The sequence below is a fragment of the Erpetoichthys calabaricus genome, chromosome 18 (assembly GCF_900747795.2).
Source record: "Erpetoichthys calabaricus chromosome 18, fErpCal1.3, whole genome shotgun sequence".
Taxonomy (NCBI): Eukaryota; Metazoa; Chordata; class Cladistia; order Polypteriformes; family Polypteridae; genus Erpetoichthys; species Erpetoichthys calabaricus.
The window spans coordinates 55,291,212-55,315,800 of NC_041411.2; the positions used below are offsets into that span (position 1 = coordinate 55,291,212).

The 24,589-nt window shown below is 38.0% G+C and overlaps 1 protein-coding gene across 3 annotated transcripts in view; it reads left to right on the forward strand.

Annotated features, from left to right (window-relative positions):
* Nucleotides 1-24,589, forward strand: part of nol8 (nucleolar protein 8) — a 122,025-nt gene that overhangs the window by 96,769 nt on the left and 667 nt on the right. For all 3 annotated transcript variants that reach the window (XM_051921421.1, XM_051921422.1, XM_051921423.1), the window contains exons 7-16: nucleotides 9-1,661; nucleotides 2,909-3,037; nucleotides 3,778-3,894; nucleotides 4,171-4,261; nucleotides 4,640-4,772; nucleotides 8,487-8,573; nucleotides 8,793-9,052; nucleotides 9,266-9,407; nucleotides 10,260-10,327; nucleotides 24,417-24,499. In XM_051921421.1, the coding sequence (XP_051777381.1) occupies nucleotides 9-1,661; nucleotides 2,909-3,037; nucleotides 3,778-3,894; nucleotides 4,171-4,261; nucleotides 4,640-4,772; nucleotides 8,487-8,573; nucleotides 8,793-9,052; nucleotides 9,266-9,407; nucleotides 10,260-10,327; nucleotides 24,417-24,499 (2,763 nt within the window). The remainder of the gene's footprint in view (nucleotides 1-8; nucleotides 1,662-2,908; nucleotides 3,038-3,777; nucleotides 3,895-4,170; nucleotides 4,262-4,639; nucleotides 4,773-8,486; nucleotides 8,574-8,792; nucleotides 9,053-9,265; nucleotides 9,408-10,259; nucleotides 10,328-24,416; nucleotides 24,500-24,589) is intronic.

Consider the following 24,589-nt stretch of genomic DNA (forward strand, 5'->3'; position numbering starts at 1 on the left):
TTTCTAACATATTAAAGTATGATCCCTCTAAGCATTGCCATGGCATTAGGAATTTGGACCAGGAAGCAGACTACAATCATTTTACACCTATCTCAAAACTGACTTGGTTTTTTGAGGAAGCAGATGGAGATATAAGCAGGAAAAGACAAGGAGAGTTTCCAATTCCGAAAAAGAAGAGAAAGGGAATCACAGAGGATTTTCAAAGAAAAAATTTTGCAGATTTAAAGAAAAGTGCAGACAATCCTTCAGATATTAAAGGCACATCCAGGGCATATTTCTCTAACCCTGTCAAGGCACCAAATCAAAGACAGGAAAATGGATCCTGGCCAAGGTTTACTAGTTCCATGGTGCATGACATTGATGTTGAGTCTGAGGAAGAAATTAAAAGGATGGTGGCAAAGGAGAATAAAAAATATGGTGGAGAGTTTTGCAAAGCAAATGATGATCTGGAAGTGGTAGACAGTGACTTTTCTGTAATGTATAATAGTCACAAGAATAATGAAACAAACAGAGGTTCTTTGGTTACGGGCTTGGACCCTAGCAGAGGATATGATTCAGCAGATACTGATGAAATCATTACATTTAACAAGGCTAATTTTGGTCAAATCAAACAGAAAGTGGAACCAGCTGTCCCTACCACCAGTAGAGATGTCACCAAAAAGACTCCATCAAAGGAAAAGTCTAAAAAGAGACAGTTTGAAATGAGAAAAGCATGGTCTTCCATGAAATGCAAAACAGCTGAGACATGTTGCAGTTCTGAGGACAGTGAATCTTCTGTTGATTCAGATTATGAAGCTATGATGCATAACAGTTGTCGTGTAGATTTGACTTTAACAGAAATGGAGACATTGGCAAAAATTAATGAGAGAGAAGACAAAGTAGACTTTAAATGGCTGCATAATGATTCAGTAAAACAGATTTGCACACCTGAGGAAATCCTGGAATCTCTCATTGGGGATGACAGCAGTGAGGATGAAAGTAAGTGGACAAAAAGGAATGGAGTTGTTCAAGAGCTGCCATCCTTTAAAGGGACTAGAATCCTCTCCAAATCAAATCAAAGTGCTCAATGTTATACTGAAGACAGTGTGACAAACTTCCAAAGTGTATCAGATGTGTCTCCATTTGGATCAGAAGCTTGTAAAAAGGAAAGAAAAAAGATCTTCTGTAAGGATGGAATTTTTCATGCTGAAAGTAGCTGTGAACAGAGAGAAGAGGTCTTTGTTTGTAATTCAGTGGTATCTAAAGATTGTCAGACTATTACAAATTTAATAGTGCCAAGTTCAGGCGTGCTGAGTAGTGAGTGTCCTGGGAAAGGTTTCAGAGAGAAGAAACAGCTGGCATACAAAAAAAATTACCACTCTGGAAATACAGAGGAAACTATGCCCTGGAGTTCTTGTTCATCATCCAGCCATAATACTAATGCAGAAAAAAGGGATGTAAATTCCACAATGTCTAAAAGCAGTTGTGTTCCTCCAAAGAAGGAAATCATGAGTAAAAGTACTATGGACACACATAGCTGTTTGTCACAAACTATGAACCCTAATGTGACAAATACAGTTAAACAGCAACAGGACAATCTCCGGAGGATGGCAGCTCTTATGCAGAGGGAGAAGGAGGCAAGTTTGCAAAAGACACAGATCCGGTTAGCTTTATCAAATCTGGTATGTATCCTTTGCACCTCTTGGGAGTTTTGGTTTTGACTATTTTGATTATCTTTAGTCATTAAGGTTAGGTTAGGTTTCTTTATTTAGTCATGTTTACACAGGAAAACATGAAATTTGCCTTCTCAGTTGCATCTAATAACAGGTAACAGACAGTATGAAATAAAACAGACAAATAGAAATAAGAAAGGTTAAGGTAAGGCAGTTAGATAAAACATATTTATACCAAAAAAAAAGGTAACAGGATATATATCAAAACCTTAAACATTATCTCCGATATTTCTTATTGAAGAGTCGTATGGCACTAGGAAGAAAGGAGTTTCTGGAGCGATTTGTGTGGGTTTTCAAAGCAACTATCCTTCCTGATTTACTGAAGTTTAGTTCTACATGTAATGGATGTCTGTCATCAGTTGAGATGATTTCCAGTTTCTTTAGCAAGAAGGTCCCTTTTGCAAACATTTTAAAAAGCCCATTTAACATATTTAAAATATTTTGTAATGTGCCATTTTAAATGTCTCATTATATCTGTTTTAAAAAGAAACTTTCATATTCCTAAACAGAATTGAGATTAGTGTTGTACAGTTTAGGCAATATTGTAATCTCACTGTTAAAATGTGGCTATGTCAACTGTTTATCATGTAAACTGCTTTTTCTGATTTTTATTTTTTTTAGAGGCTATTGCTCAAAGATATGTTTTCCCCAAACATCTTAATAAAATGAGCACCAGACTTCACTGAAAAAGGTCTGGAACATAATAGTAACTGACATCAGTATTTAATTATAAATATGCGTTTTTTTTCCTCTGCCTCCCCAGGTTAAGCTTATACTTGCATTAAGCTGTATCTTTCTCATTAATTAGTCTGTATTCAATTTATATTGTTTGTTTAGTTGAAATCACTGAATTCTGTAATAGCCAATTGTGTTGCTTCAACCACTTACTGTAATTTACTTAGATAAATGTTTTTAGTATTTTATAGACTTCAGGATTCCACTTTTCTCCTGTACTGTACATCTTTCAAAATTCATACTCACATTTATAATAATTCACATATGTTCAGATGACAATTGTAAAAATAAAAATCAAAAGTTCTGCACACTAGCTTATTGCCTAATTTCACTGATAAATCAGACCAGTTTTTATATATAAATTAAGCATAATTCATTTGACTTTCATCTGTCCCACTTTCCTTACATTGCACCTACATTCTAACCAAACCTTTTATTAAGCTTTCATCTCTCTTATATAGGACTCTTCAGACTCTGGAAATGGTAAACATATTTTCTTTAAGGAAAACAACGAAGAAGAGGCAGAGTTGCAAGATACAGAAAAGGAAAGCCAGCAGATGTTAATGGGATCTTTACAGACGGTTGTTCAAGTTAGTGTCAGTTCTGTGTTTTCATCACCGTTCACTTGCCTTTGGCTATAAAATACAAGCCTTAGCTCTATAAGAATGCAGGTATAGGAAGATATTTCATCTGCTACTTACTTAAATTTGTGTCCTCCCACATGGGCGGAGTGGTGGCTCTGAGGCAAGGGATCTGAGTCAAAAATCACAAGGTTGCTGGTTCAAATCCTGTAAACACCAGAAGTGACTCTACTCCATTGGGCCCTTGCCCTTAATCAGCAATTGCTTCATCCTAGTTATGACATTAATCTGCATCCTGGCCAGCAAAAAGCTCCTCCAACTTACAGGGAAAACTTGGGTGCCTGGTGTCAGGATTGGCACTCCAGCCACGGTAAAAAAGAAAAAAGTTACTGAAACTGAAGAATAATTTGGGATCATATTCAGTATTGTCATTTATGGATTGATTGAATAAGGTCCTATTGCTTGCTGTTCTTTGTCTTATAAAATGCTCAAGCAAGCCATGACTTTAGCACAAATTGACACGAAAACAATTTTTGTATGTCTGTCAAAATTTACTGCAGGTAAAGAAAAGTATTCTTCTTCAGTCCTTTTACCAAGGTAGCTTTGTTCCTATTTTTATGTGGGTTGTCTAATTTAATACTGAGAATTCCAATGTACTAGTTACAAATAAAACTCAGACTTAAAAGTTATTGAAAGCTTTTGTATGTTAATTCTAAGTTACAAAAAATGTTTTGTATCATTTTTAACAGGCAGAAAAAAAAAGTCCTACTAAGTTGTTTGAAAACACTGAGGATGAAGAGAATGATAAAGATGATGATGGCAGGTTTCAACTGAAAGCCCACTTCGAAGGAAAAGCTGGACAGAAAGTAAAATTAATTTGTATAACAAGAAGTGTTGCAGTTGTAGTTCTGTTAAAGCAAAATTATTTATGAATAATGAAACTTCATATTTTGTGCCTAAGAATTGACTGCTATTTTCCTAGAGCACATGCAGTTTCTTGGAAGTGTTATTGCATCTGATGAATGCTCTGCTTAGTAAAGAACTAATATCTTTATGTAGGTTGGTTGGGTGCTGTATGCAGAGCTGTTTCTTTAATTGTTGTGTGATTTACTCACAGCTAATGTGTTATATCTTTCTGTTAGCTTATGAGGCTGCAGTCCCACTTTGGAACTGACGAAAGATTTCGAATGGATTGTCGTTTCCTTGAAAGTGAAGATGAGCAGGATGTTGCTGGCAAGTACAGTTTCTGTCTTGGTGTTTCTGTTCTAAAAATAGTCTAATAGATGTATTCATTGATTGGATGCCTCTTTGCCATCCTAACCTTACAGATGGCAGAACTTGCCACTGAATTTGCAATTGTTTTTCCTCTAAGCAGTTTTGTTTCATTAGAATATGGAGAAGTTTCCAACTGGGACAAGACCATTCATTTCTTAACTTCTTTAGCAAAATATAACACAAAAATGTCAGTGAATCACTTCTTGAATTTTAGAACTTCATTTGTGTTGAACTGGTAATATTTTCAAATTCTCTTCACAACATAATCATATACAGATGTAGCTATAGTATCAATCCAGTATATTAAATAGTATTAATTAATGTGTTTCTTTACAGAATGTTCAAGTACATGTTCCCCTTCTGATGCTGTTCCACTTGCACAAGAAAAGCAAAGAAACCTGGAAATTCTACAGAATCTTCTTCACATTGACACTCAAAGCGCAAAGAGTGTAAAGAATCACTCATTTAGGTATTTGGCTTTGAAAAATGCAACTTGCTGATAGTCTTGGCAGAATGATGTAAGACAGAAGAATGTCTTTTAAATAGGGCTTAGAAATTATCAATTTTTTTAATTGTGAATCGTGGCAGTTTATTCACAAACCCCAGTGATTAAACGTGATCAGTCACAAATAAAATCATGTGATACTACTGAAAAAATGAATTTATAGTTTATTCTACATTATATTCTATATCATCGCCTATTATATAGTATATTTTACTGTGTATTCCATGTAGAAATGTATTCCATAAAGAAAAATGAAAGTGCAGTTAAAAACTGGTAAAATCCCCATTTTAATATATTAGATTTCAATAAAATAAAACAAATTCACATTTTAAGTAAATTTTAAGGTACTTTCATTACTATTATTTGCTCTTGTGTTGTACTATAACAAAACCACCCAATGAATTCCAAACATAAGTTGCCAAAAGTTGAATAGTTTACTGAAGCACTCAATCAACTATCAAGTTAGCTGTAGTAATTTCACTTTAACAAACCAGAATTTACCAAAAAATATAAACTTAAGTAACTTGTTACTGAGCCAGTTGCTTAGACAAACAAGCCTGTCCACACTTTAGCAGAGAGTGCAGCCCTTTTTTTCTCTACCATATGACAGGACAGTGAGGAAAAGCCTCTCACATAGGACAGTCGAGGAGATGGCATGTATTTTGGGAGAGATATGAAGATTTAGCACAAGTACCCAAATGCTTTGCTCACCACTTCAATGGACAGTCCTCCATGTAAATAATGGGCTCTGTTTTGTAACGTTCCAAAGATGTGTTAGCAATTTCATCTGTGTCATCAACTGAGTCAGATACCCAGACCAAAAGGGAACTTTTCCTTTTAGGTGGTGTGACGTCTGTTGTCTGGGAAGTTGTATTTTGCAGTCCTCCCTTAAACTCATCCAAACTTCCTCCCTCTCTGATTTTAAGAGGCATTTCAGGTCTTGAACCATGGGTCAAGTGCTGTTGCAAATTCAGTGTGTCTTCTATTGGACAGGTCAGTTGTGAAGCATTCCTTAAATCTGATCACATGGCCCAGATCATTATCTGACACCTTCATCACATGTAGAAGATTACACAGGGTAGCAGACCAAATGCAAATCTGTAATATGTCTGTCATGAAAGCATATGATACATAAATACAGTAAGCTCAAATACACTAGGATTTGAAAATTTGGAACTGCTGAGAAATTTCTTGGTTTTTGAAAGACTTGATACTAAATCAGCATTAAATTGATTAGAAATTTACAGTCAATATATTGGCAATATCACAACGTTCTTTTTATTTCATTAAACTTCTATTCACAAGAAGTGGTGTGATGTTTTAAAATGAGGTGGTAACCTTTCTGTTTCATTATTCCCTGCACTCTTTGTACGTCCAGACAGTAGAGTAATGGAGGCTGAAAATGGGGCTTTGCAGTCATATGTACATAAAAAATTGTTAATCAGTCATCTCAAGCAGTACCATCCAGCAACATTAGTAATGTCTTGGTTGTATTTTTAAATCAATTCAGTGGTTGATAGATGCAATTATAGTATAAATTCTTTCATGAAACAAATATTTGTGATTCCAAACTTTTGACGCTATCATGTACTATACTAATAAAAACAGAAAAATAAGTTGCCATTATGCAACTGAAATAAAATGGCATTCCTTTTATAAAACGGAAACTAAGCTCCTAAAATGTAAATTGAAAAAATTCTCATTAGAGTTTTTGGAAACCAACAGTATTAATTAGACAGGTTATGAACATTTGAAATTGTTTTTTGCAAGGACGTTAAAGTTTTCCCAGCACCTCAGTTATATTAAATTCACTGTCAGTCAGCATCGCTGGCGGATTTCTTTTGTGGGTGATGGGTGCTCGCACAGCATACTTATTTATTAACAGTCATGTAAACATTGCCAATGTAGAATTCCATCACATAGGCACATTCTGAAGGAGGATCTTCTTTTTGTCCCATTTCACACTACTGCATTCTTAGTTGAAAAGCATTAGCTGGGCTATATTTGAAGTGTCCAACTAACTTTTTACGTTTTGCCAGTACACTGTCAACTCCACAGTCCCGAAGAGCAATTATGATGGACTGCTGTATACTGTGTGGAGTGCATGGCATGTTTTTGTAGGGCATGAGTTTGGCTGCAGCCATAATGTTGCATGCATTGTCCATGCCTACTGTTTAGTTTTCCATGTATGAGTATTACCCTCCCCAGTGCGACGTCAAAGAAATGTTCAGCACATTCATCTGCAAAATGTCTCTCCTCTGTAAGTGTCACTCCTAGTGAAAGGAGCACTGGAATTGTTGGATAGAAGGTTCCTTTTATCTGACTCAGCTGTGAAATGGCCAGTAGCAGGGGGGCAGCTTCTTGGAAAAGGTCTCCAGAACACTGAGCAAATCTGAATCCTCATATGTGATATAATATACTCTTGCATTTTGCTTTGTAGCTTATACTATTACTATTGTATTATATTCCTCAGATGGCAATGATAGATTACTTGTGTTCTTTTTTGTGTATTGTATTGTATTTTGCTAATTTTTGACATCCATTGCACTCCCAACTTACCTGAAAAAGGGAATCTCTCTGAATTTGCTGTTCCCAAGATTTCTTCCATTTTTTCCCCTACAAGGGTTTTTTTGGGTGAAGTTTTTTTCTTGTTGTCTTAGGGAGTCAAGGCTGGTTTTTTTTTTTTTTTGGAGGGGATGGGAGGGGGCTGCCAAAAAAAACAAGGCCTGTTAAAGCCAATTGCGGCACTCTTTGTGTAATGCAAAGGAATTAAACATCCACAAAATGTTTATATAGTGACTTCCAGTAGTCACCCATCAATGCCACTGCCTTTGCACTTCTAAGTTGTTCCATCTTTATTGATTTTTGATTCTTATGTAAATCCTCAGTCTGGCAATGTGTACATAACGTTGGCGCTTGCCAGTCTAATTATGCTCATAAAACCTTCATCCTCAACAATGCTCAAAGGTCTGAAGTCAAACAGTCCATTTTTCCATTGCATTTGTTAGCACATTCGTCTTACCATCAGACATGGGTCAATTTGACACATATTCGTGATTTGTAGCTTGAACAATCTGTTTTTTGCACAAGCTTGTTTTGCTTTCAAGTAACCTGATAATGAAGTGGTGCTCCTGTGTGGCATTTGAATTCAGCAGTCTTTAAGTTTTTCAAAATGAAATGAACCAAGAAACATAATTCCTTTGCCATTCCCCACCATCTGCTTCCCTGTGAGACTTAAACTGAATTTTTAGTTTTTAGCGGTGAATTCTTGGATAGTAAGGAGTGAAACTCTTGTGGTTTTTTAGATTCAGGAAGGAATACTATAGGCCTCTATTAAAATCTTGCTCATAATATTTTCCGATTGGGGATTGCAAATTAACACATGTAATAATGCAAGAGTTAATGTGATGAAAGAAATAACAACACAATATGACTTTAACTCTTAACCTGTTAACTTTCCCTACACTACTTTTAACACATCAAACGCTTTGCCTGTGCTGCTTGTTTTGTATTTAGTATTATTTGTAAAAACATTTTAAAAGCAAAGCTGTGTACAGATTATAAAATTAATGCAAACACCTCTACATGGAACGTTATGATTATGATGCTGTCGTGATACCAGATAAATGGAAATACCAGGGCTGATGTTTCAAACCTCACAAGACATTTTTCTTCCAGGAATGTTTCCTCTTTGCACTATGATCCTTCCCAAGAGGACCATGTAGCTATTGAAGCTAGTGCTACCACTGATGTGAATCAAAATAGGTGAGCTTTTCACTACTCTAAGCATGGTCAGCTTTGCAAAAGCTTCTTTTGGATTTGGAGATACTATACATTTACTCGAGGGAATTATTTGTTAAATCTTTTACCTAAAGCTGTTTTGAGCTTTATTAAAACTTTTATTGCACTGTAGTTACAAGACGCAAACTAAAGTAAGGCAGTTGCATGTATTAGCATTAAAATAAAATAGGTCTTCTTTTACAGTAAACCAGAGAGACATCAAAAGTGTCTTGAAACAGAGATGATGCAGAATGTCACCAAAGAGATTTATTATGAAATCACAGCTAATTTCAAAGAAACATTTGGATCTTCAAAGGAGAGAGAGGATGTTCCATGGGATGAAAAAGATGAAGGCCTTCATTTAGACCCCACTGAATACAGAGTCAATACAGTAGATAAGTCCCCAGGATTCACATTTTCATTCTTCGGAGAGGATACCGTGGATGACATCAAAGCTAATACAGGTAAGAGATCAAGCAAAAGTGAGAGTGGTGGATGGTGATGAGATTGTTGCCAACACTAAATAAACTATTTAGGATTTTTCCTGGTTAATCATTACTACTTTGCTAATATTAAGCAATGAAAAGCTCCAGTTCTTTCTACAGATGCTCCCAAATTCTACCTATATAAATGAGTCAAGATAATCATACTTCAGTCTGTCATTTTCTGAATTCCAGAGTCATACAAAATAGAGACCATAAAAGCATCAAAATTGTCATGGATGGAGGACCCCCGCTTTATAGACAGCAGTTCAGATGAAATGGAGAATGAAGAGGAAGGTGGAAATGGTGACAAAATGTTGCTACCTGAGAAGACACAGTAAGACTTTACATTAAGATATTCTAGCCTTAAATAAAACCCAGAGGTGTATAAGAACAGAAGAACTATTTTTCAAAAGTTTTATTACTCATCTGAGCTAGAATTATATTTGAGTTCTCATTTCCTTGCAAATCACATTTTTGCAGAATCACCATTAATGCAGTTCAGTCTTACTGTTGATAGAAAATGGCTTATCATATGCTTAACAGTTTTAGGGCAAATATCATTGACGCCTGTTGTACATAATCTGGAATACAAAATGTAGCTTCACTGAAAAAGATAGCAGGGAGTCATGTGTTTAATAAATTAATACATTTTAGACACATTTAAGTGACTTTATTTTATTACAATGTGAAACTTCTCATGATCTCTTGTCTATTCCTTTGTCAAAAAGCAATACATTTTTGCAGTGATTGTTGATATGGGTTATTATTTGTTTAGTGCTGCCCCTGCATACCCAAGCAAATTTGGTGAACTGATGTGCTGATGTATTTGTTCAGCAGAAAGAAACTATAGCATCTCTTACCATACATCTTCCCCAAATGAAATTGCAAATGATCTAAAGTTTAACATATTAAGCATTCATCTTTTCCCTTCAAAGAGTTGAATGAGTTCAGACAGTCTCTCACAGTGCAGTCTAGCTCTGTAGAGGACGTCCACACAAGCAAACAATCTGTTTGCAGACCTACAAATGTCCTTATATAGAAATCTTTTATGCTTCATAGTCAAGTGTTTCCTTGTTTTTTAAGACACTTTTTTGTTTTTTGATTAAATAGGTAAAGTATTTTGAGGTGACTTTTTATGTGACCCTGTATTATCAACTTATTTTTTAATTTTTTCCTTGTCCTCTAGGGGTGAGCAGTTTCCAGCGAGGAAATCAAATCTCTTCTTTTTCTTCAAAGGAGATGAACGGCTACAAGGTACGGTACATTAGTGATTTTAAGTTTCAGATTCATAATTATCAGTTTAACACTAAAATCCCTCAAGCCTACCTGCCACTCCTTATTCAGGATTATAACCGAAGAAAAAGAATTCGGGTTAGGGTATGACTCTGATATGACCAAATGGGTGGTGAAGCAGTAAGAACTGCTGACTCATAATCAAGAGATCGCTGGTTCGATATTGGGCACTTCCTAGAATTACCGTTTTGAGTATTCAGCTGCTCCTTATTCAGGAAAAGATCTCTGTCGTCCCATGGGAAAAAGACTTTTCGAGACCATGGTCATTTAGCTTATGGAACTGTTTCTGGACAATGGGAGAACCGTAACAACAGTTGCGTAAAGAGATTCCTCTTCCAGCTAAAGTCATTTGCGTACTGAAGTAGCATTGCATATGTACTTTGTCAACATGCACGTCTCGATCAAACACAGGAAGCTCTTTAGTCCAGTGTTTCCCAACCTCGGCCCTGGGGGCACTCTGTGGCTGCAGATTTTTGTTCCAACCAGATTCCTAATCAGTGACAACTCCTGATAGCACTGATCTCATTTAATTAGCTGGTATTATTTTTCTTTTATTCTACATTCAGAAAAGCACAGCAGCATGATTTTTACGTTTATAACACATTTAGAAATATTTCTGCTTTTGCAATAGATTTAAATGCTTAACTCTCTTTTGTTGATTTCTTTATATTTTGCCCTTTCTCTGTGTAGTTTTTCCCCTTCATTGTATATTGTTAAAGACAATTAAAAATGAGCAGAGCAGACACGCTGGCAAACAACACTGAATAATCCATCCATCCATCCATTTTCCAACCCGCTGAATCCGAACACAGGGTCACGGGGGTCTGCTGGAGCCAATCCCAGCCAACACAGGGCACAAGGCAGGAACCAATCCCGGGCAGGGTGCCAACCCACCGCAGACACTGAATAATTGAAGGCTGAAACTACTTTAGCATCAAACCCACTAATTAGTAAATACAGTGATCCCTCGCTATATCGCGCTTCGCCTTTCGCGGCTTCACTCCATCGCGGATTTTATATGTAAGCATATTTAAATATATATCGCGGATTTTTCGCTGCTTCGCAGGTTTCTGCGGACAATGGGTCTTTTAATTTCTGGTACATGCTTCCTCAGGTGGTTTGCCCAGTTGATTTCATACAAGGGACGCTATTGGCAGATGGCTGAGAAGCTACCCAGCTTACTTTCTCTCTCTCTCTCTCTTGCGCTGACTAGGGGGGCGTGAGCAGGGGGGCTGTTCGCAAACCTAGACGATAGGGACGTTGCTACCTTTTGTGTGCAGCTGCTTCCTGAAGGACATGCTGCACGGTGCTTCGCATACTTAAAAGCTCAAAGGGCACATATTGATTTTTTTATCTGTCTCTCTCTCTCTCTCTCTCTGCTCCTGACGGAGAGGGTGTGAGCTGCCGCCTTCAACAGCTTTGTACCGGCGGTGCTTCGCATACTTAAAACAGCCCTATTTGATTTGTTTGCTTTTCTCTCTCAGACTCGCACTCCGTTGAAGAGGAAGATATGTTTGCATTCTTTTAATTGTGAGACAGAACTGTCATCTCTGTCTTGTCATGGAGCACAGTTTAAACTTTTGAAAAAGAGACAAATGTTTGTTTGCAGTGTTTGAATAACGTTCCTGTCTCTCTACAACCTCCTGTGTTTCTGCGCAAATCTGTGACCCAAGCATGACAATATAAAAATAACCATATAAACATCTGGTTTCTACTTCGCAGATTTTCTTATTTCGCGGGTGGCTCTGGAACGCAACCCCCGCGATGGAGGAGGGATTACTGTAATGGATTAATTAAACAATTAGAACACCTAGAAAAGTAGAATGAAAATCAAGATGAAAATATTGTTAAAAAGAAAAAAAATACATTATTACCATATAACTTGCTTGGTACATTTTAATATATATATATATATATATGTATATATATATATATATGTATATATAATATATAGTGCATCCGGAAAATATTCACAGCGCATCACTTTTTCCACATTTTGTTATGTTACAGCCTTATTCCAAAATGGATTAAATTCATTTTTTTCCTCAGAATTCTACACACAACACCCCATAATGACAACGTGAAAAAAGTTTACTTGAGGTTTTTGAAAATTTATTAAAAATAAAAAAACTGAGAAATCACATGTAAGTAAGTAAGTATTCACAGCCTTTGCTCAGTACTTTGTTGATGCACCTTTGGCAGCAATTACAGCCTCAAGTGTTTTTGAATATGATGCCACAAGCTTGGCACATCTATCCTTGGCCATTTTCGCCCATTCCTCTTTGCAGCACCTCTCAAGCTCCGTCAGGTTGGATGGGATGCGTCGGTGCATAGCCATTTTAAGATCTCTCCAGAGATGTTCAATCGGATTCAAGTCTGGGCTCTGGCTGGGCCACTCGAGGACATTCACAGAGTTGTCCTGAAGCCACTCCTTTGATATCTTGGCTGTGTGCTTAGGGTCGTTGTCCTGCTGAAAGATGAACCGTCACCCCAGTCTGAGGTCAAGAGCGCTCTGGAGCAGGTTTTCATCCAGGATGTCTCTGTACATTGCTGCAGTCATCTTTCCCTTTATCCTGACTAGTCTCCCAGTCCCTGCCGCTGAAAAACATCCCCACAGCATGATGCTGCCACCACCATGCTTTACTGTAGGGATGGTATTGGCCTGGTGATGAGCGGTGCCTGGTTTCCTCCAAACGTGACGCCTGGCATTCACACCAAAGAGTTCAATCTTTGTCTACTCAGACCAGAGAATTTTCTTTCTCGTGGTCTGAGAGTCCTTCAGGTGCCTTTCAGGAGTCCTGGTGGTTTCGAAGTTCTTCCACTTACGGATGATGGAGGCCACTGTGCTCATTGGGACCTTCAAAGCAGCAGAAATTTTTCTGTAACCTTCCCCAGATTTGTGCCTCAAGACAATCCTGTCTCGGTGGTCTACAGACAATTCCTTTGACTTCATGCTTGGTTTGTGCTCTGACTTGAACTGTCAACTGTGGGACCTTATATAGATAGGTGTGTGCCTTTCCAAATCATGTCCAATCAACTGCATTTACCACAGGTGGACTCCAATTAAGCTGCAGAAACATCTCAAGGATGATCAGGGGAAACAGGATGCACCTGAGCTCAATTTTGAGCTTTATGGCAAAGGCTGTGAATACTTATGTATGTGTGCTTTCTCAATTTTTTTATTTTTAATAAATTTGCAAAAACCTCAAGTAAACGTTTTTCACGTTGTCATTATGGGGTGTTGTGTGTAGAATTCTGAGGAAAAAAATATATTTAATCCATTTTGGAATAAGGCTGTAACATAACACAATGTGGAAAAAGTGATGCGCTGTGAATACTTTCCGGATGCACTGTAATAAATATATATATATATATATATATATATATATATATATATATATATATATAATATTTTTTTTTTTTTGCCAAACTTCTAATTTCTATATTGTTCCCAGAGCTTGGGAAATAACACATCACTTAATCAGCCCAGGAATACAATTAAAAACAAGCTGGTTGGAACAAAAACCTGCAGCCACAGTGTGCCCCCCGGGCCGAGGTTGGGGAAACACTGCTTTAATCTACTTGTGACTTTATGCTGTAGGAAGATAAGTAAATAAATATAGGTAAATAACATTCGATGTGGCTTTTATATAAGTAACATATAAATGTTTTTCATATAAAGACCATCACAAAACATAATCACAACAGAACTTTGCACGATACCTTGGTGAGCTCAGTAGTCCCTGTTTTGTTGAAGGACATGTGTGTGTCAGATTCACTGGCAGGATGATGGCCAACCTGTTGCTGCATCCAAACGGTGCCACTTTTGTCTTTACACCTGGTGCAGCTGCATTGTTCTTATGTGTAAATGGACTTTTCTTGAAGGGAAGGCTTCTGTTCTCTTTCTCCAATGTAAAACCGTCATCTTCATCTGAGTTCACCTCTGTTATGGCACGTCTTTATTTGAAAATAGCAGTGTCAGATCAGGGGGACTAAATAATAAAACTGAATTTAAAAAAAAAAAAACTAACTTTTTCAAGAACCGTAAATTTACAACAGCTGTTACAGACTTGAATCAAATATATGTTTTTATTCTATAATAGTAACAATAAGTGCAGCTCAATATTGAAAACGGTAATTCTAGGAAGCGCCTAGAATCAAACCAGCGACCTCTTGATTATGAGTCAGCAGTTCTTAACGCTGCACCACCCAAGCAGTCGTGTCAGAGTCGTACCCTAACCCGATTTCTTTTTCTTCAGTTATATTCTGGAATAAAAGCGCACTTGTTTTGTTATATGTGTACCTGTTGTGAAAGTCTTAATTTGATATTCTGACTTCAGTCTTGACACATTGTATACTTCATGTCAAAATTTTGTCATTAATACTCAAGCATGAAAAAAGTTTCTGTTTTAGGTATGTGCTCAACATTTCTTGCCTCAAAGTTCCTGTCATCCTACATTTACATAGATCATTTTAGGCATGGAACACACATGACATGCATGTGTTCCAAATAACAGTATATTATTTACCCTATACAATTCCAAGCACCTCACACACAGATAAAGAGCCTTGAGCTGGGAGAACTTTTTGCCCAAGTTGAGCTGCGGCAGTCGAGGGATGGGATAGCAGGCTGCTTCCTGCTTGTGCTGATCGACAAATTTACAAAACAAAAGACGCTGAATGAGAGGTGCAAAGGAATTTAAGGTGGCGAGTTTAAGGTGGTGATTATGAGGTTTTCCGTAGGCTTCAGGGATTCTAGTGTTAAAGGGAGGACATTTTAGTGTATATAACTAGAGTATTTTCTAGCTATGAAGATATTTTTCTATGTTCTTTTTCTTTACAAGACTGATATTAACTTAAAGATAAGAGAAATCCTGTTGAATATGCACACCTCTGATTTGTTTTGCTTTGCATGCGGTAAGTGCAGCTATAAAAAACTGCTATTACATTAGTTTGTTGGAATGGTGAACTACTGTAGAAAGACAACCAGAAAGGATAAGCCAATCAATTACACATAACAATGTGCTAAAACACCATTCATTTGCATAACTTTTGAGAAAGCAGGACAAATGACAGTCTAAAGACAGTGCCAAGATGCCCCTTGCCATGTCATGATCAAGGCTACCAGTGTTATATAAATTCAAGAACTAAGCTGACTATTTTTGGCATCCTCAAAAGCATAGTACAGGTATCCCTTGATTAACGTGATTAATTAATCCATTGATATTGCCACATTATGCAAAACTGCGCTAATTAAATATAAAAACTAATGGGGAAAACATTTAATTGATCCATTTAAAATGTGGAAAATCTACATGGAAAAAGTACTCATATTTGTGTGTATAAAATAAAAGTCAAAATACAAACAAAATCTTGTTTTAGAAAGAATTTATGGAGGGTCGTTTGAACTGTTCATTCTTTTCTTCTGGCTCTCATAGATCTGTCTATAACAAGCAATTTGACTTACTGAGTTGCGGCAGACAAGTGCACTTCAGGATCCATTTCAGTAATTTGATGTTTAAGGGTTTCAGACGTAGAGAACATTGCATCAGATTGTTTCAATGTTAAGAGATCTTCCATTTCAATCATAATTTGAGTTCTATTACGCAATGATTGCATGCTTACAGTCTTTGATGTCAATTTTCCTTGGTCACAGTATCTGCCATTGCTAAAATTGTCCTGATATTCGATTCATTGAAGCTGAGTTCCCTGCCAATGTTTGCTTTTGTTTCGCCATGATCATATCTTTTAATTATTTCAAGCTTCACATCTAAAGTAATAAGCTTTCTTCTCTTCTTTTCACTTTCCAATGAGGACTCACGCTTTTGCTTGTTCATGTTTGGAAAGGGCAAGCACTTAAAAGAAAGGATAAAAAAGTGAACAACTGGCGAAAATCTGCAACGAGAACGTCCACTCTCTATGGTGACTGTTGGCAACTGAATTGGTGACTCATGACTCTGTGAGAGTTCGAATGCCCATTATGGCCGCTGAGCTGGGCATGGGGGGGCGGTGATACCTGCACTTTCAGTCGCAACCTCTCGTTTCCCCTTTCGCACAATTTTTAAAAACCGCGCTAATCAAATTTATAGGCGCGGTATTCAAGGGGCTTTCGCATTCAAAATAGCATTATTCAAAACCTGCGCTTAATAAAACTGTGTTAAACAAGGGATACCTGTAATGAAATGTCAGTTTCTCTTTTTGCAAGTAAACAGTCAAAATACCAATGATGCAACATATTTGGTTGCTAAATGGAAGATGACAGATTCATCTGAAGTTGTGGTTGCAGTTCAAAACTTTGTAATGCAGCCCTCAGATCTGTAATGTTGGGAAACCTGTTCCTGTTCTCAAGATCTGAGATATGTAACCTAGACAACAACAAAGACGACCTGTAAAAATAGTTCTTGGATTTTAACCATTGTTTTTTGATTGCTTGCTATTTTTCTCTGTATTGAATGAATTAGGTTTAAACATTATAATGTTTTAATACACCTACCTTATAATTCATCCAACTCTCATGGACTTTTAGTTGGCTATATATTTGTGAGTTAGCGTATAGGCATTTGTGTGTACATGAAGGTGGGGACTGGAGGTTTTGACCAGTTCTGTTATTTCATTTCTCTATACAGACGTATACTTTGTGATGAGGCACATAAGAATAGTGTCATTAACAAATTTGACCATTCTTACTTATTTCTTATGTGTAATGCACTCATTCTTCTGCAGCAAATAAAGGAGTGCTCATAAGACATAAGCTTATGGAGCTTCTTTAATAATAATATATTTTATTTATATAGAGCCTTTCCCATACTCAAGGCACTTCACAGAGTTTAACAAAGAACGGCAGGGTATACAGTATATAGCATTGTACTAAACAGATAAATAAATAAAGAAGATTAAGACAGTAAATTCAGAGAAAAAGCCTATCAGACAACATAATTGATGGCATAGCACACACACATACAGGTTACATGAGTATCTTGACATAGAGGTAAACTGAGAGAAGGATAATAAAGTCAAGTAGAGCTAAAGGCCTTCCTGAACAGATGAGTTTTGAGTTGTTTTTTTAAAAGAATTCATGGAGTCCGCTGACCTGATTAATTTCGGTAGGTCATTTCAGAGTCTGGGCACTACACAGCTGAAGGCCCTGTCACCCATGAAGTGTAGATTAGTGTGGGGCACAATAAAATTTCCAGAATCAGAGGACATTAGTGGGTGGACAGGCACATAGTGATGGAGAAGTTCACTGATGTAGTTTGGCTCAAGGTCATTTAAGGCTTTGTAGGTTATTAGTATGATTTTATATTCGATTCTGTAAGACACAGGGAGCCAATGAAGGCGGAGCAGGATGGGCGTTATGTGCTCGCTGCTGCTGGTTCGAGTAAGGACTCTTGTAGCCGAGTTTTGAATAACCTGGAGGTGTGATATAAGATTAGAAGGGGCAACTCCCAGTTGGGAATTACAATAATTGATGCGGGATGTGATAAAAGCATGGGCGAGTTTCTCATCATTAGAAAAGGAGAGGAAGGAGCGAACACGGAATATGTTACAGAGGTGAAAGTAAGAAAGTTTCTTAATGTGATTTATGTGGGTGGAATAAGAAAGGGATGAATCAAAAATGACACCAAGATTCTTCGCAGTAGAGGCAGGTCTGATGAGATCACCACCAAGACGAACTGGGAAAGAGCTCATTTTATTAAGTTGCACTTTAGTCCCAATTTGCAGGAGTTCAGATTTGTTGCAATTTAATTATAAAGAGTTCTGTTCCTTCCAGGTATTAATTTCACTGAGGCAGGTTGTGAGTTGAGAAAACTAATGAAGTTCCACTTTTAACATTGAAATAGAGTTGAGTATCATCTGCATAAAAATGATAACCCAGTCCAAAGCTACGAATAATATGGCCAAGGGGAAGCATATAAATACAGAAGAGAAGACGGCAGAGGACAGAGCCCTGAGGATCTCCTTGTGTGACTGGTGCTGAGCTTAATCTGCTGTTGCCAAGACTAACAAACTGTTGCCTATCAGTCAGATAGGACTTGAACCACTGGAGGCCAGTACCAGAGACACCCAGCATGTTCTCCATTCTGGACAGTAGAATGTCATGTCTCACAGTGTCAAATGCTGCACTGAGGTCTAATAGAATTAACATGCTGGTTTGTCCAGAGTCTGCTGCCATAAGCAAATCATTGGTTACCCATAGCAGAGCAGTTTCACAGCTGTGCTGGGCCCTGAAACCAGACTGAAAGGGTTCCATCAAATTATTAGAGGTTAAGTAATTGGGGAGTTGGGAGGCTACAATACGCTCAAGAACTTTTGACAGAAAAGGTAAGTGGGAGATAGGCCGAAAATTGATAAGATTGTCAGCATCAAGACCAGACTTTTTTAACATTGGAGTTACAGAAGCGATTTTAAAAGTGAGCGGCACAGATCCAGTGTCAAGGGATGAGTTTATTGATGTAACAGTCGGGATTATGGCATGAAGGCAGGATTTAACTAGTGTGCTGGGGATGGGGTCCAGTACACAAGTAGTTGGCCTCATCTTACAAAGCAGGTTATTAACAAACGCAGATGTGACTGGTGAGAACTTAGAGAAGGAGCTGGATGGAGTGGGAAAGCAGGGAAACATATAGACAGATGATGTATTTATGTTAGTTGAATTATTTAGATCTTTAATTTTGTTAAAAAAAATGTGGAGGAATTTCTCACAGACTTCAGTAGAAGAGGTAGTTGGGCCAGATGCGGGTTCAGGTAGTTTATTAACTACAGAAAACAAAACCCTTGGGTTGTCATGGCCACTTTCTATTATTCTGCCAAAATGGGTGTTCTTGGCAGCATTTAGTGCTTCTCTGTAAGCTCTTTAGTGGTCAGAGAAAGCCTGGATGTGCACAGTGAGGCCGGACTTACGTGACATTCTCTCAAGGTGTCGGCCAGCTGCTTTCATAGATCGCAATTCTGAGTTATACCAAGGAGCTGATCGCTTAAAGGAAACCTACTTATGTTTAAAAGGAGCTGTTTTATCTAATGCTGAATGAAGGACAGAGTTATAGTGGTCAACAAGACTATCTAGTGTTGATGGAATAGGTGAAGACAGTAAAAGATCAGAAATGGATCCAGAGAGAACAAAGGGACAGATATTAATTAAGGTTTATGTAAGAAATTTGTCATTTACAGGTAATAGGAGGGAGAGATAGTGAGACAGTGAAAAGTACTGCTTTATGGTCAGAGAGTCCCAAATCAGTGCTGTAAGTGTTGGCAACAGAAAGTCCAGATGTGCAGATCAGGGGCCTCATGTATAACGCCGTGCGTAGAACTCACACTATAACATGGCGTAAGCACAAAAGCGGGATTGTGCGTACGCACAGAAAAATCCAGATGCAGGAATCTGTGCGCACGCATACTTTCACGTTCTTCTACTACATAAATCCCGATTTGCGTGAAAAGTAACGCACGTGCACGCGCCTTCTGTCCCGCCCCAACTCCTCCCAGAATTACGCCTCTTTGAATATGCAAATCAATATAAATAGCCTTCTGTGAAAAGACAATGGGAAAAGCACGGGAGAAAATATAAGAATTTCAGCGAATACCAAGTGGAGGCAAAGGAAAAACGTACTATTTGTTGGTTTAAACAGTGGTATAATCAACAAAAGAAAGCTGATCGAGTGACAGTGTGTCGGAGAAACTCGAAGGCTCAACTTCACAAAGTCGCACAGTGCCCGAAATAAAAAAGAAATCACATATCAAAGTCGCCGTGAAAAAGCGAGTCGTAGCCCACCGTCTGAGTGTCATATGAAAGCTTATTAGGGTACAGACAAAAAAAAAGGCACACAGTGGGGAAAAAAGCACGAAATGTCAACTTTAATCTCGAAATTTCCACTTTAATCACGTAGTTTATTTTGCCATTAAAGTAGAACATCTTAAACTTCATCTTAAAATCGTTTAATTTACTAGTTTCTCAAATCCTATTGTAACTAAAGTGGCATGTTAAATGCTTTGTTCTGTATTTGATCTTCTATGTGCTCTATGTGTATGAATCACTACCTGCTTTTTAAACGGGCTTTCTCTTTCTCCGACAGGACACATACTCCATTACATTCTTGATATTACAGCTCTCTGAATAATTAAAATACTGAGATGTATACGTGATATCTTTTTCATGATGATAGGAATGAAAGCATGTTATTAAACATGGGAACACGGTGGCGCAGTGCTTGTTCATGTCTCACGCAAGAGGCTTGCTGCGCCATGCGCGACCTTCAATGAAATAATTTATCACAGCAGTACTGTCTCTTTCAAACGTACTAACCTCCAATTCCTGTCCTTACTTTTCTTTCTCCAAAAACTCAATCGCCACACAATAAGCTATGTAATAGACGTGAAGCCATCTGTAAGCTTAGAACTTCGATTCTTCAAAACTTTTAAGGAACATTGAAATATCTTAGTAGTACATGTTTAATTATTATATCCGTCTATCTTTCCAGTGTCGCGTCAGCACCAGCAAGAATACAACGCAAGGCAGGAACAATTACTGAACTAGCTAGCGCTGCGGCACCGTGTCCTCACATGTTTAATTATTAACAATACAGATTATTTAAATGAAGTTAAAGTTTTATCTGTATAATATAATCAACATGTTTTGCTGCATTTCGTCTTAGAAATGAATACCGTCATCACATGTAAATACGCGCTTTATAAAGTGGCGCAGGTTGTGCAATATTATAACTGTAGTGCAAGTTTACAGTGAGGTGATTGTACTTATAAGTAAACAATTATATAAGGAGCAGTTGATGGACTGATTTAGTGTTTAGAGTTCTTGGGATGAAACTGTTTCTAAACCGCGAAGTCCGTACAGGGACTAAAGCGTTTGCTGTGGCTCAGGCAGCATCTGCTTCATGCTGTGTACCGATAATTCTCTTTCCAATCAGCTGCTGCTGTGATTTCCCACTCAGATACAGTAATATAAATACTCTGAGTGGTGCAGTGAGAGTAATGTGGGAAAAGATGATCTGCTGTGGCAACCCTTAACAGGAGGAGCAGCTGAAAGAAGATGCAGTGAGAATTACAACGCTAAAGCAGTTATGGTATTTGGAATACTATGGCTATTCCCTGGACCATTATATTGCTACAGGTTAATTACAATCAGATGCATTACACTAATAAACAATATGCAGTTAGTTTCAGTGTATTTATAAAGCCACGCCAGGAATGTGGATTTAAGAAAGAAAGAGTGATCACACAGGAACAGTAGCACTGCTTTGACACTGGGTGCCGCCAGTCTGCAAAACCGGGCGGATAAATTGCGTACGCCAAGGAATGAGTTACCGTGGAAATGTGCGTGGCTTTACGCCAAGTTTAGGTTTTATACATCGCGATTTGAGCGTGGAAAGGTTCGTACGCAACATTTCTGTGCGTACGCACCGTTTATACATGAGGCCCCAGGTCCAGTATATGACCACCAGAGTGGATGGGAAAATCAACATGTTGTGTCAAGTCAAAACAGTCCAGTAAGGATAGGGATTCATTTCTCAGTTTAGATGTGGGGATGTCAATATGGATGTTGAAATCACCAAGAAGAATGACTCTCTGGGAAAAGGAACTTAAGTTGGTTAAAAGTTCAGTCAGATCAGATAAGATGGATGCATTGTATTTTGGAGGACAATGAAGAAAAATGAGTTAGATGGGACCAGATTCCGTTATTAGTTTAAGAGCCAGACCCTCAAAAGACAATGGACAGTCAACTGGGATTCTTTTGATGTATAAATCCATTCTGACAATTACTGCAAGTCCACTGGCTTGTCTTGAGCAGCGAGGCTCTGTGTGGAAAGTGAATCCAGGAGGTGTCGCCTCTGTGAGAGACGTAAATTCATTCGGTTTTTGCCAAGTCTCCGTTAAACACAGTATGTCAAGTTTGGTGTCAATGATGAATTCTGACAGCACCAATGCTTTGCCTTTAAGAGATCTCGAATTAAACAATGCAATATTAGTTAATGAGGCTTCTTTTTGCACAGAGCCGTGATCAGAGTTTATTTTCACATAATGTAAATTTGGCACACTGACACTTCCATTTCCAGGGCCATGAGTAGGACGGCATATTCCTGAGCAAATGCTGCCGGTGGTCTTTTCATTCGCAGCTCTGCAGTGGCGGCGACCTGAACCACGATGTACATATTTCGGGCACAGCAAAGTACCATTATCTTTTAGGATATTCCAGTCAGAACATTTGCTCTGGGCAAACTGTTTTATAAGAAGGAGTTTGTTATGAGAGTATTTTAGCATGATACTGAGCAATACTTATCTGATAGCAGTGGAGAAGCAGCACAGCACAACAGAGCCGGTAGGACAGGCAGGTGCTGTAGCATAGATGAGCAGCGATAGCAAAGCAGCAGAAAACATTGCAGGAGGAGGTAGCAGGATTTGGAGGTTCCAACAAACAGCCATAAACAGTAACGCTGGGTATTACACAGAGCACAGTAAAATGAATCGAGAGCAGACCAGCATAGCAAATATAATCAAGGGGACAGATCATCCCAGGCTCCTAGATCGCCAGGTACAAAGAAATGTTCGTAGGTCTCATCCCGTGATCCACAGATTCAGCTGTTCCCAGTCAAAGTAAAGTCCATAAAATCTGTAAAAATTCATCCAAATCCATACAATTCAAGTCAACTGCATCCACGAACTAATAATAAAGGAAATAAAACAAGCATAAGAAAGTGTAGGATTAAGGCAAATTTTGTGAAATGTGTTGTTAACAGGGTGGAGCGGCAACAGCGGCATGCGTGTGCCAGCGTCCCCTCCCCCGATATTGTTGGTCTTCAACTTCAATGCATTAGATTAGATTATTTATTTATAAAAGCACATTTAAAACAACAGAGGTTGTTCCAAAGTGCTGTACAAAAAAGCATTAAAGTAAACACAATATAAACAATCACATGCAAAAGCAGATTAATAAAACAACCAATTGTAACATCCACCACAATCCCATCATACACAATGAAAGACTGAAGAAAACAAGTAGGTCTTAAGCCGACTTTTAAAAACATTGATGGAGGATAAAGACCTGATGTGCAGAGGCAAGTCATTCCAAAGCCTAGGAGCAACAACTGAAAACGCTCGGTCTCCCCTAGACTTCAGCCGAGATCTTGGCACTACAAGGAGCAGTCGTCCAGATGACCTCAGTGCTCTTGGTGGCACATAGGGGTGGAGGTCACAGATATATTTTGGAGTGAGACCATGCAAGGCTTTAAAAACAAACAACAAGATTTTAAAATCAATGCGACACCTCACCGGTAGCCAGTGGAGAGAGGCTAAAATGGGGGAGATGTGATCCGTTTTTATCGACCCAATCAAAAATCTAGCTGCCGTGTTCTGAACCAGCTGAAGGCGCGACAGTGCAGATTTTGGCAGACCCACATATAAGGAATTACAATAATCTAGTCGAGATGTGTAATAAAGGCATGAACGACTGTTTCCAAGTCCTTCTGTGATAGAAAGGATTTTAGTTTAGAAATTTGCCTCAGTTGGTAAAAACTGGACTTTACTACCATGGAGATTTGTTTTTCAAAACTTAGTGATGACTCAAAGATTATACCTAGGTTTCTGACATCATTATGAATCATTGCTGCCAAAGTGCATGCCGATTTCAACTGCAGATGTGGTAGGACCAAAAATAATGACTTCTGTTTTATTTTAACACATATGGCAAACTAAATTATCCATTTAGGTGAACAAAGTTTATCTTCACCATGTCGTTAACAGCACATACACAGGGCAAAAAAAAAACAAAACACATTCCAAAATTACACAACGTGGCAGATTCATTGAAGGGAACGTTTACTGTATTTAGCATTTCAGACAAAGTCTACAGACATGGGCATCCAGAAAATACTAGTGAGAGGATGCATGCTTCCTGTTAGAAAGAAATGATAGCAAGTTTTAATTTACTGTGTCAGTACACCTGGAGGTCATCATATGTGTTTCAGAATTCAGGCTATAAAAGAGTATTCCTCTTCCATCCTCTCATTTGCTAGTTTTTCTTTTATGTCTGTCTTTTTTCTAGATGGTCCTGAAGTGTTCTGTCGCACTGGTAATTTAGAAGATCAACGAGAACAATGGGAAGCAGCCTGCACATCTCTAAGAGAAGTAAGGTTCACCTTTTTTTCCTATTTCATTTCAGGCATCTTAACTTTACCAATATACAGTGTGCAACTTCAGTGACCTGCCTAACTAAGT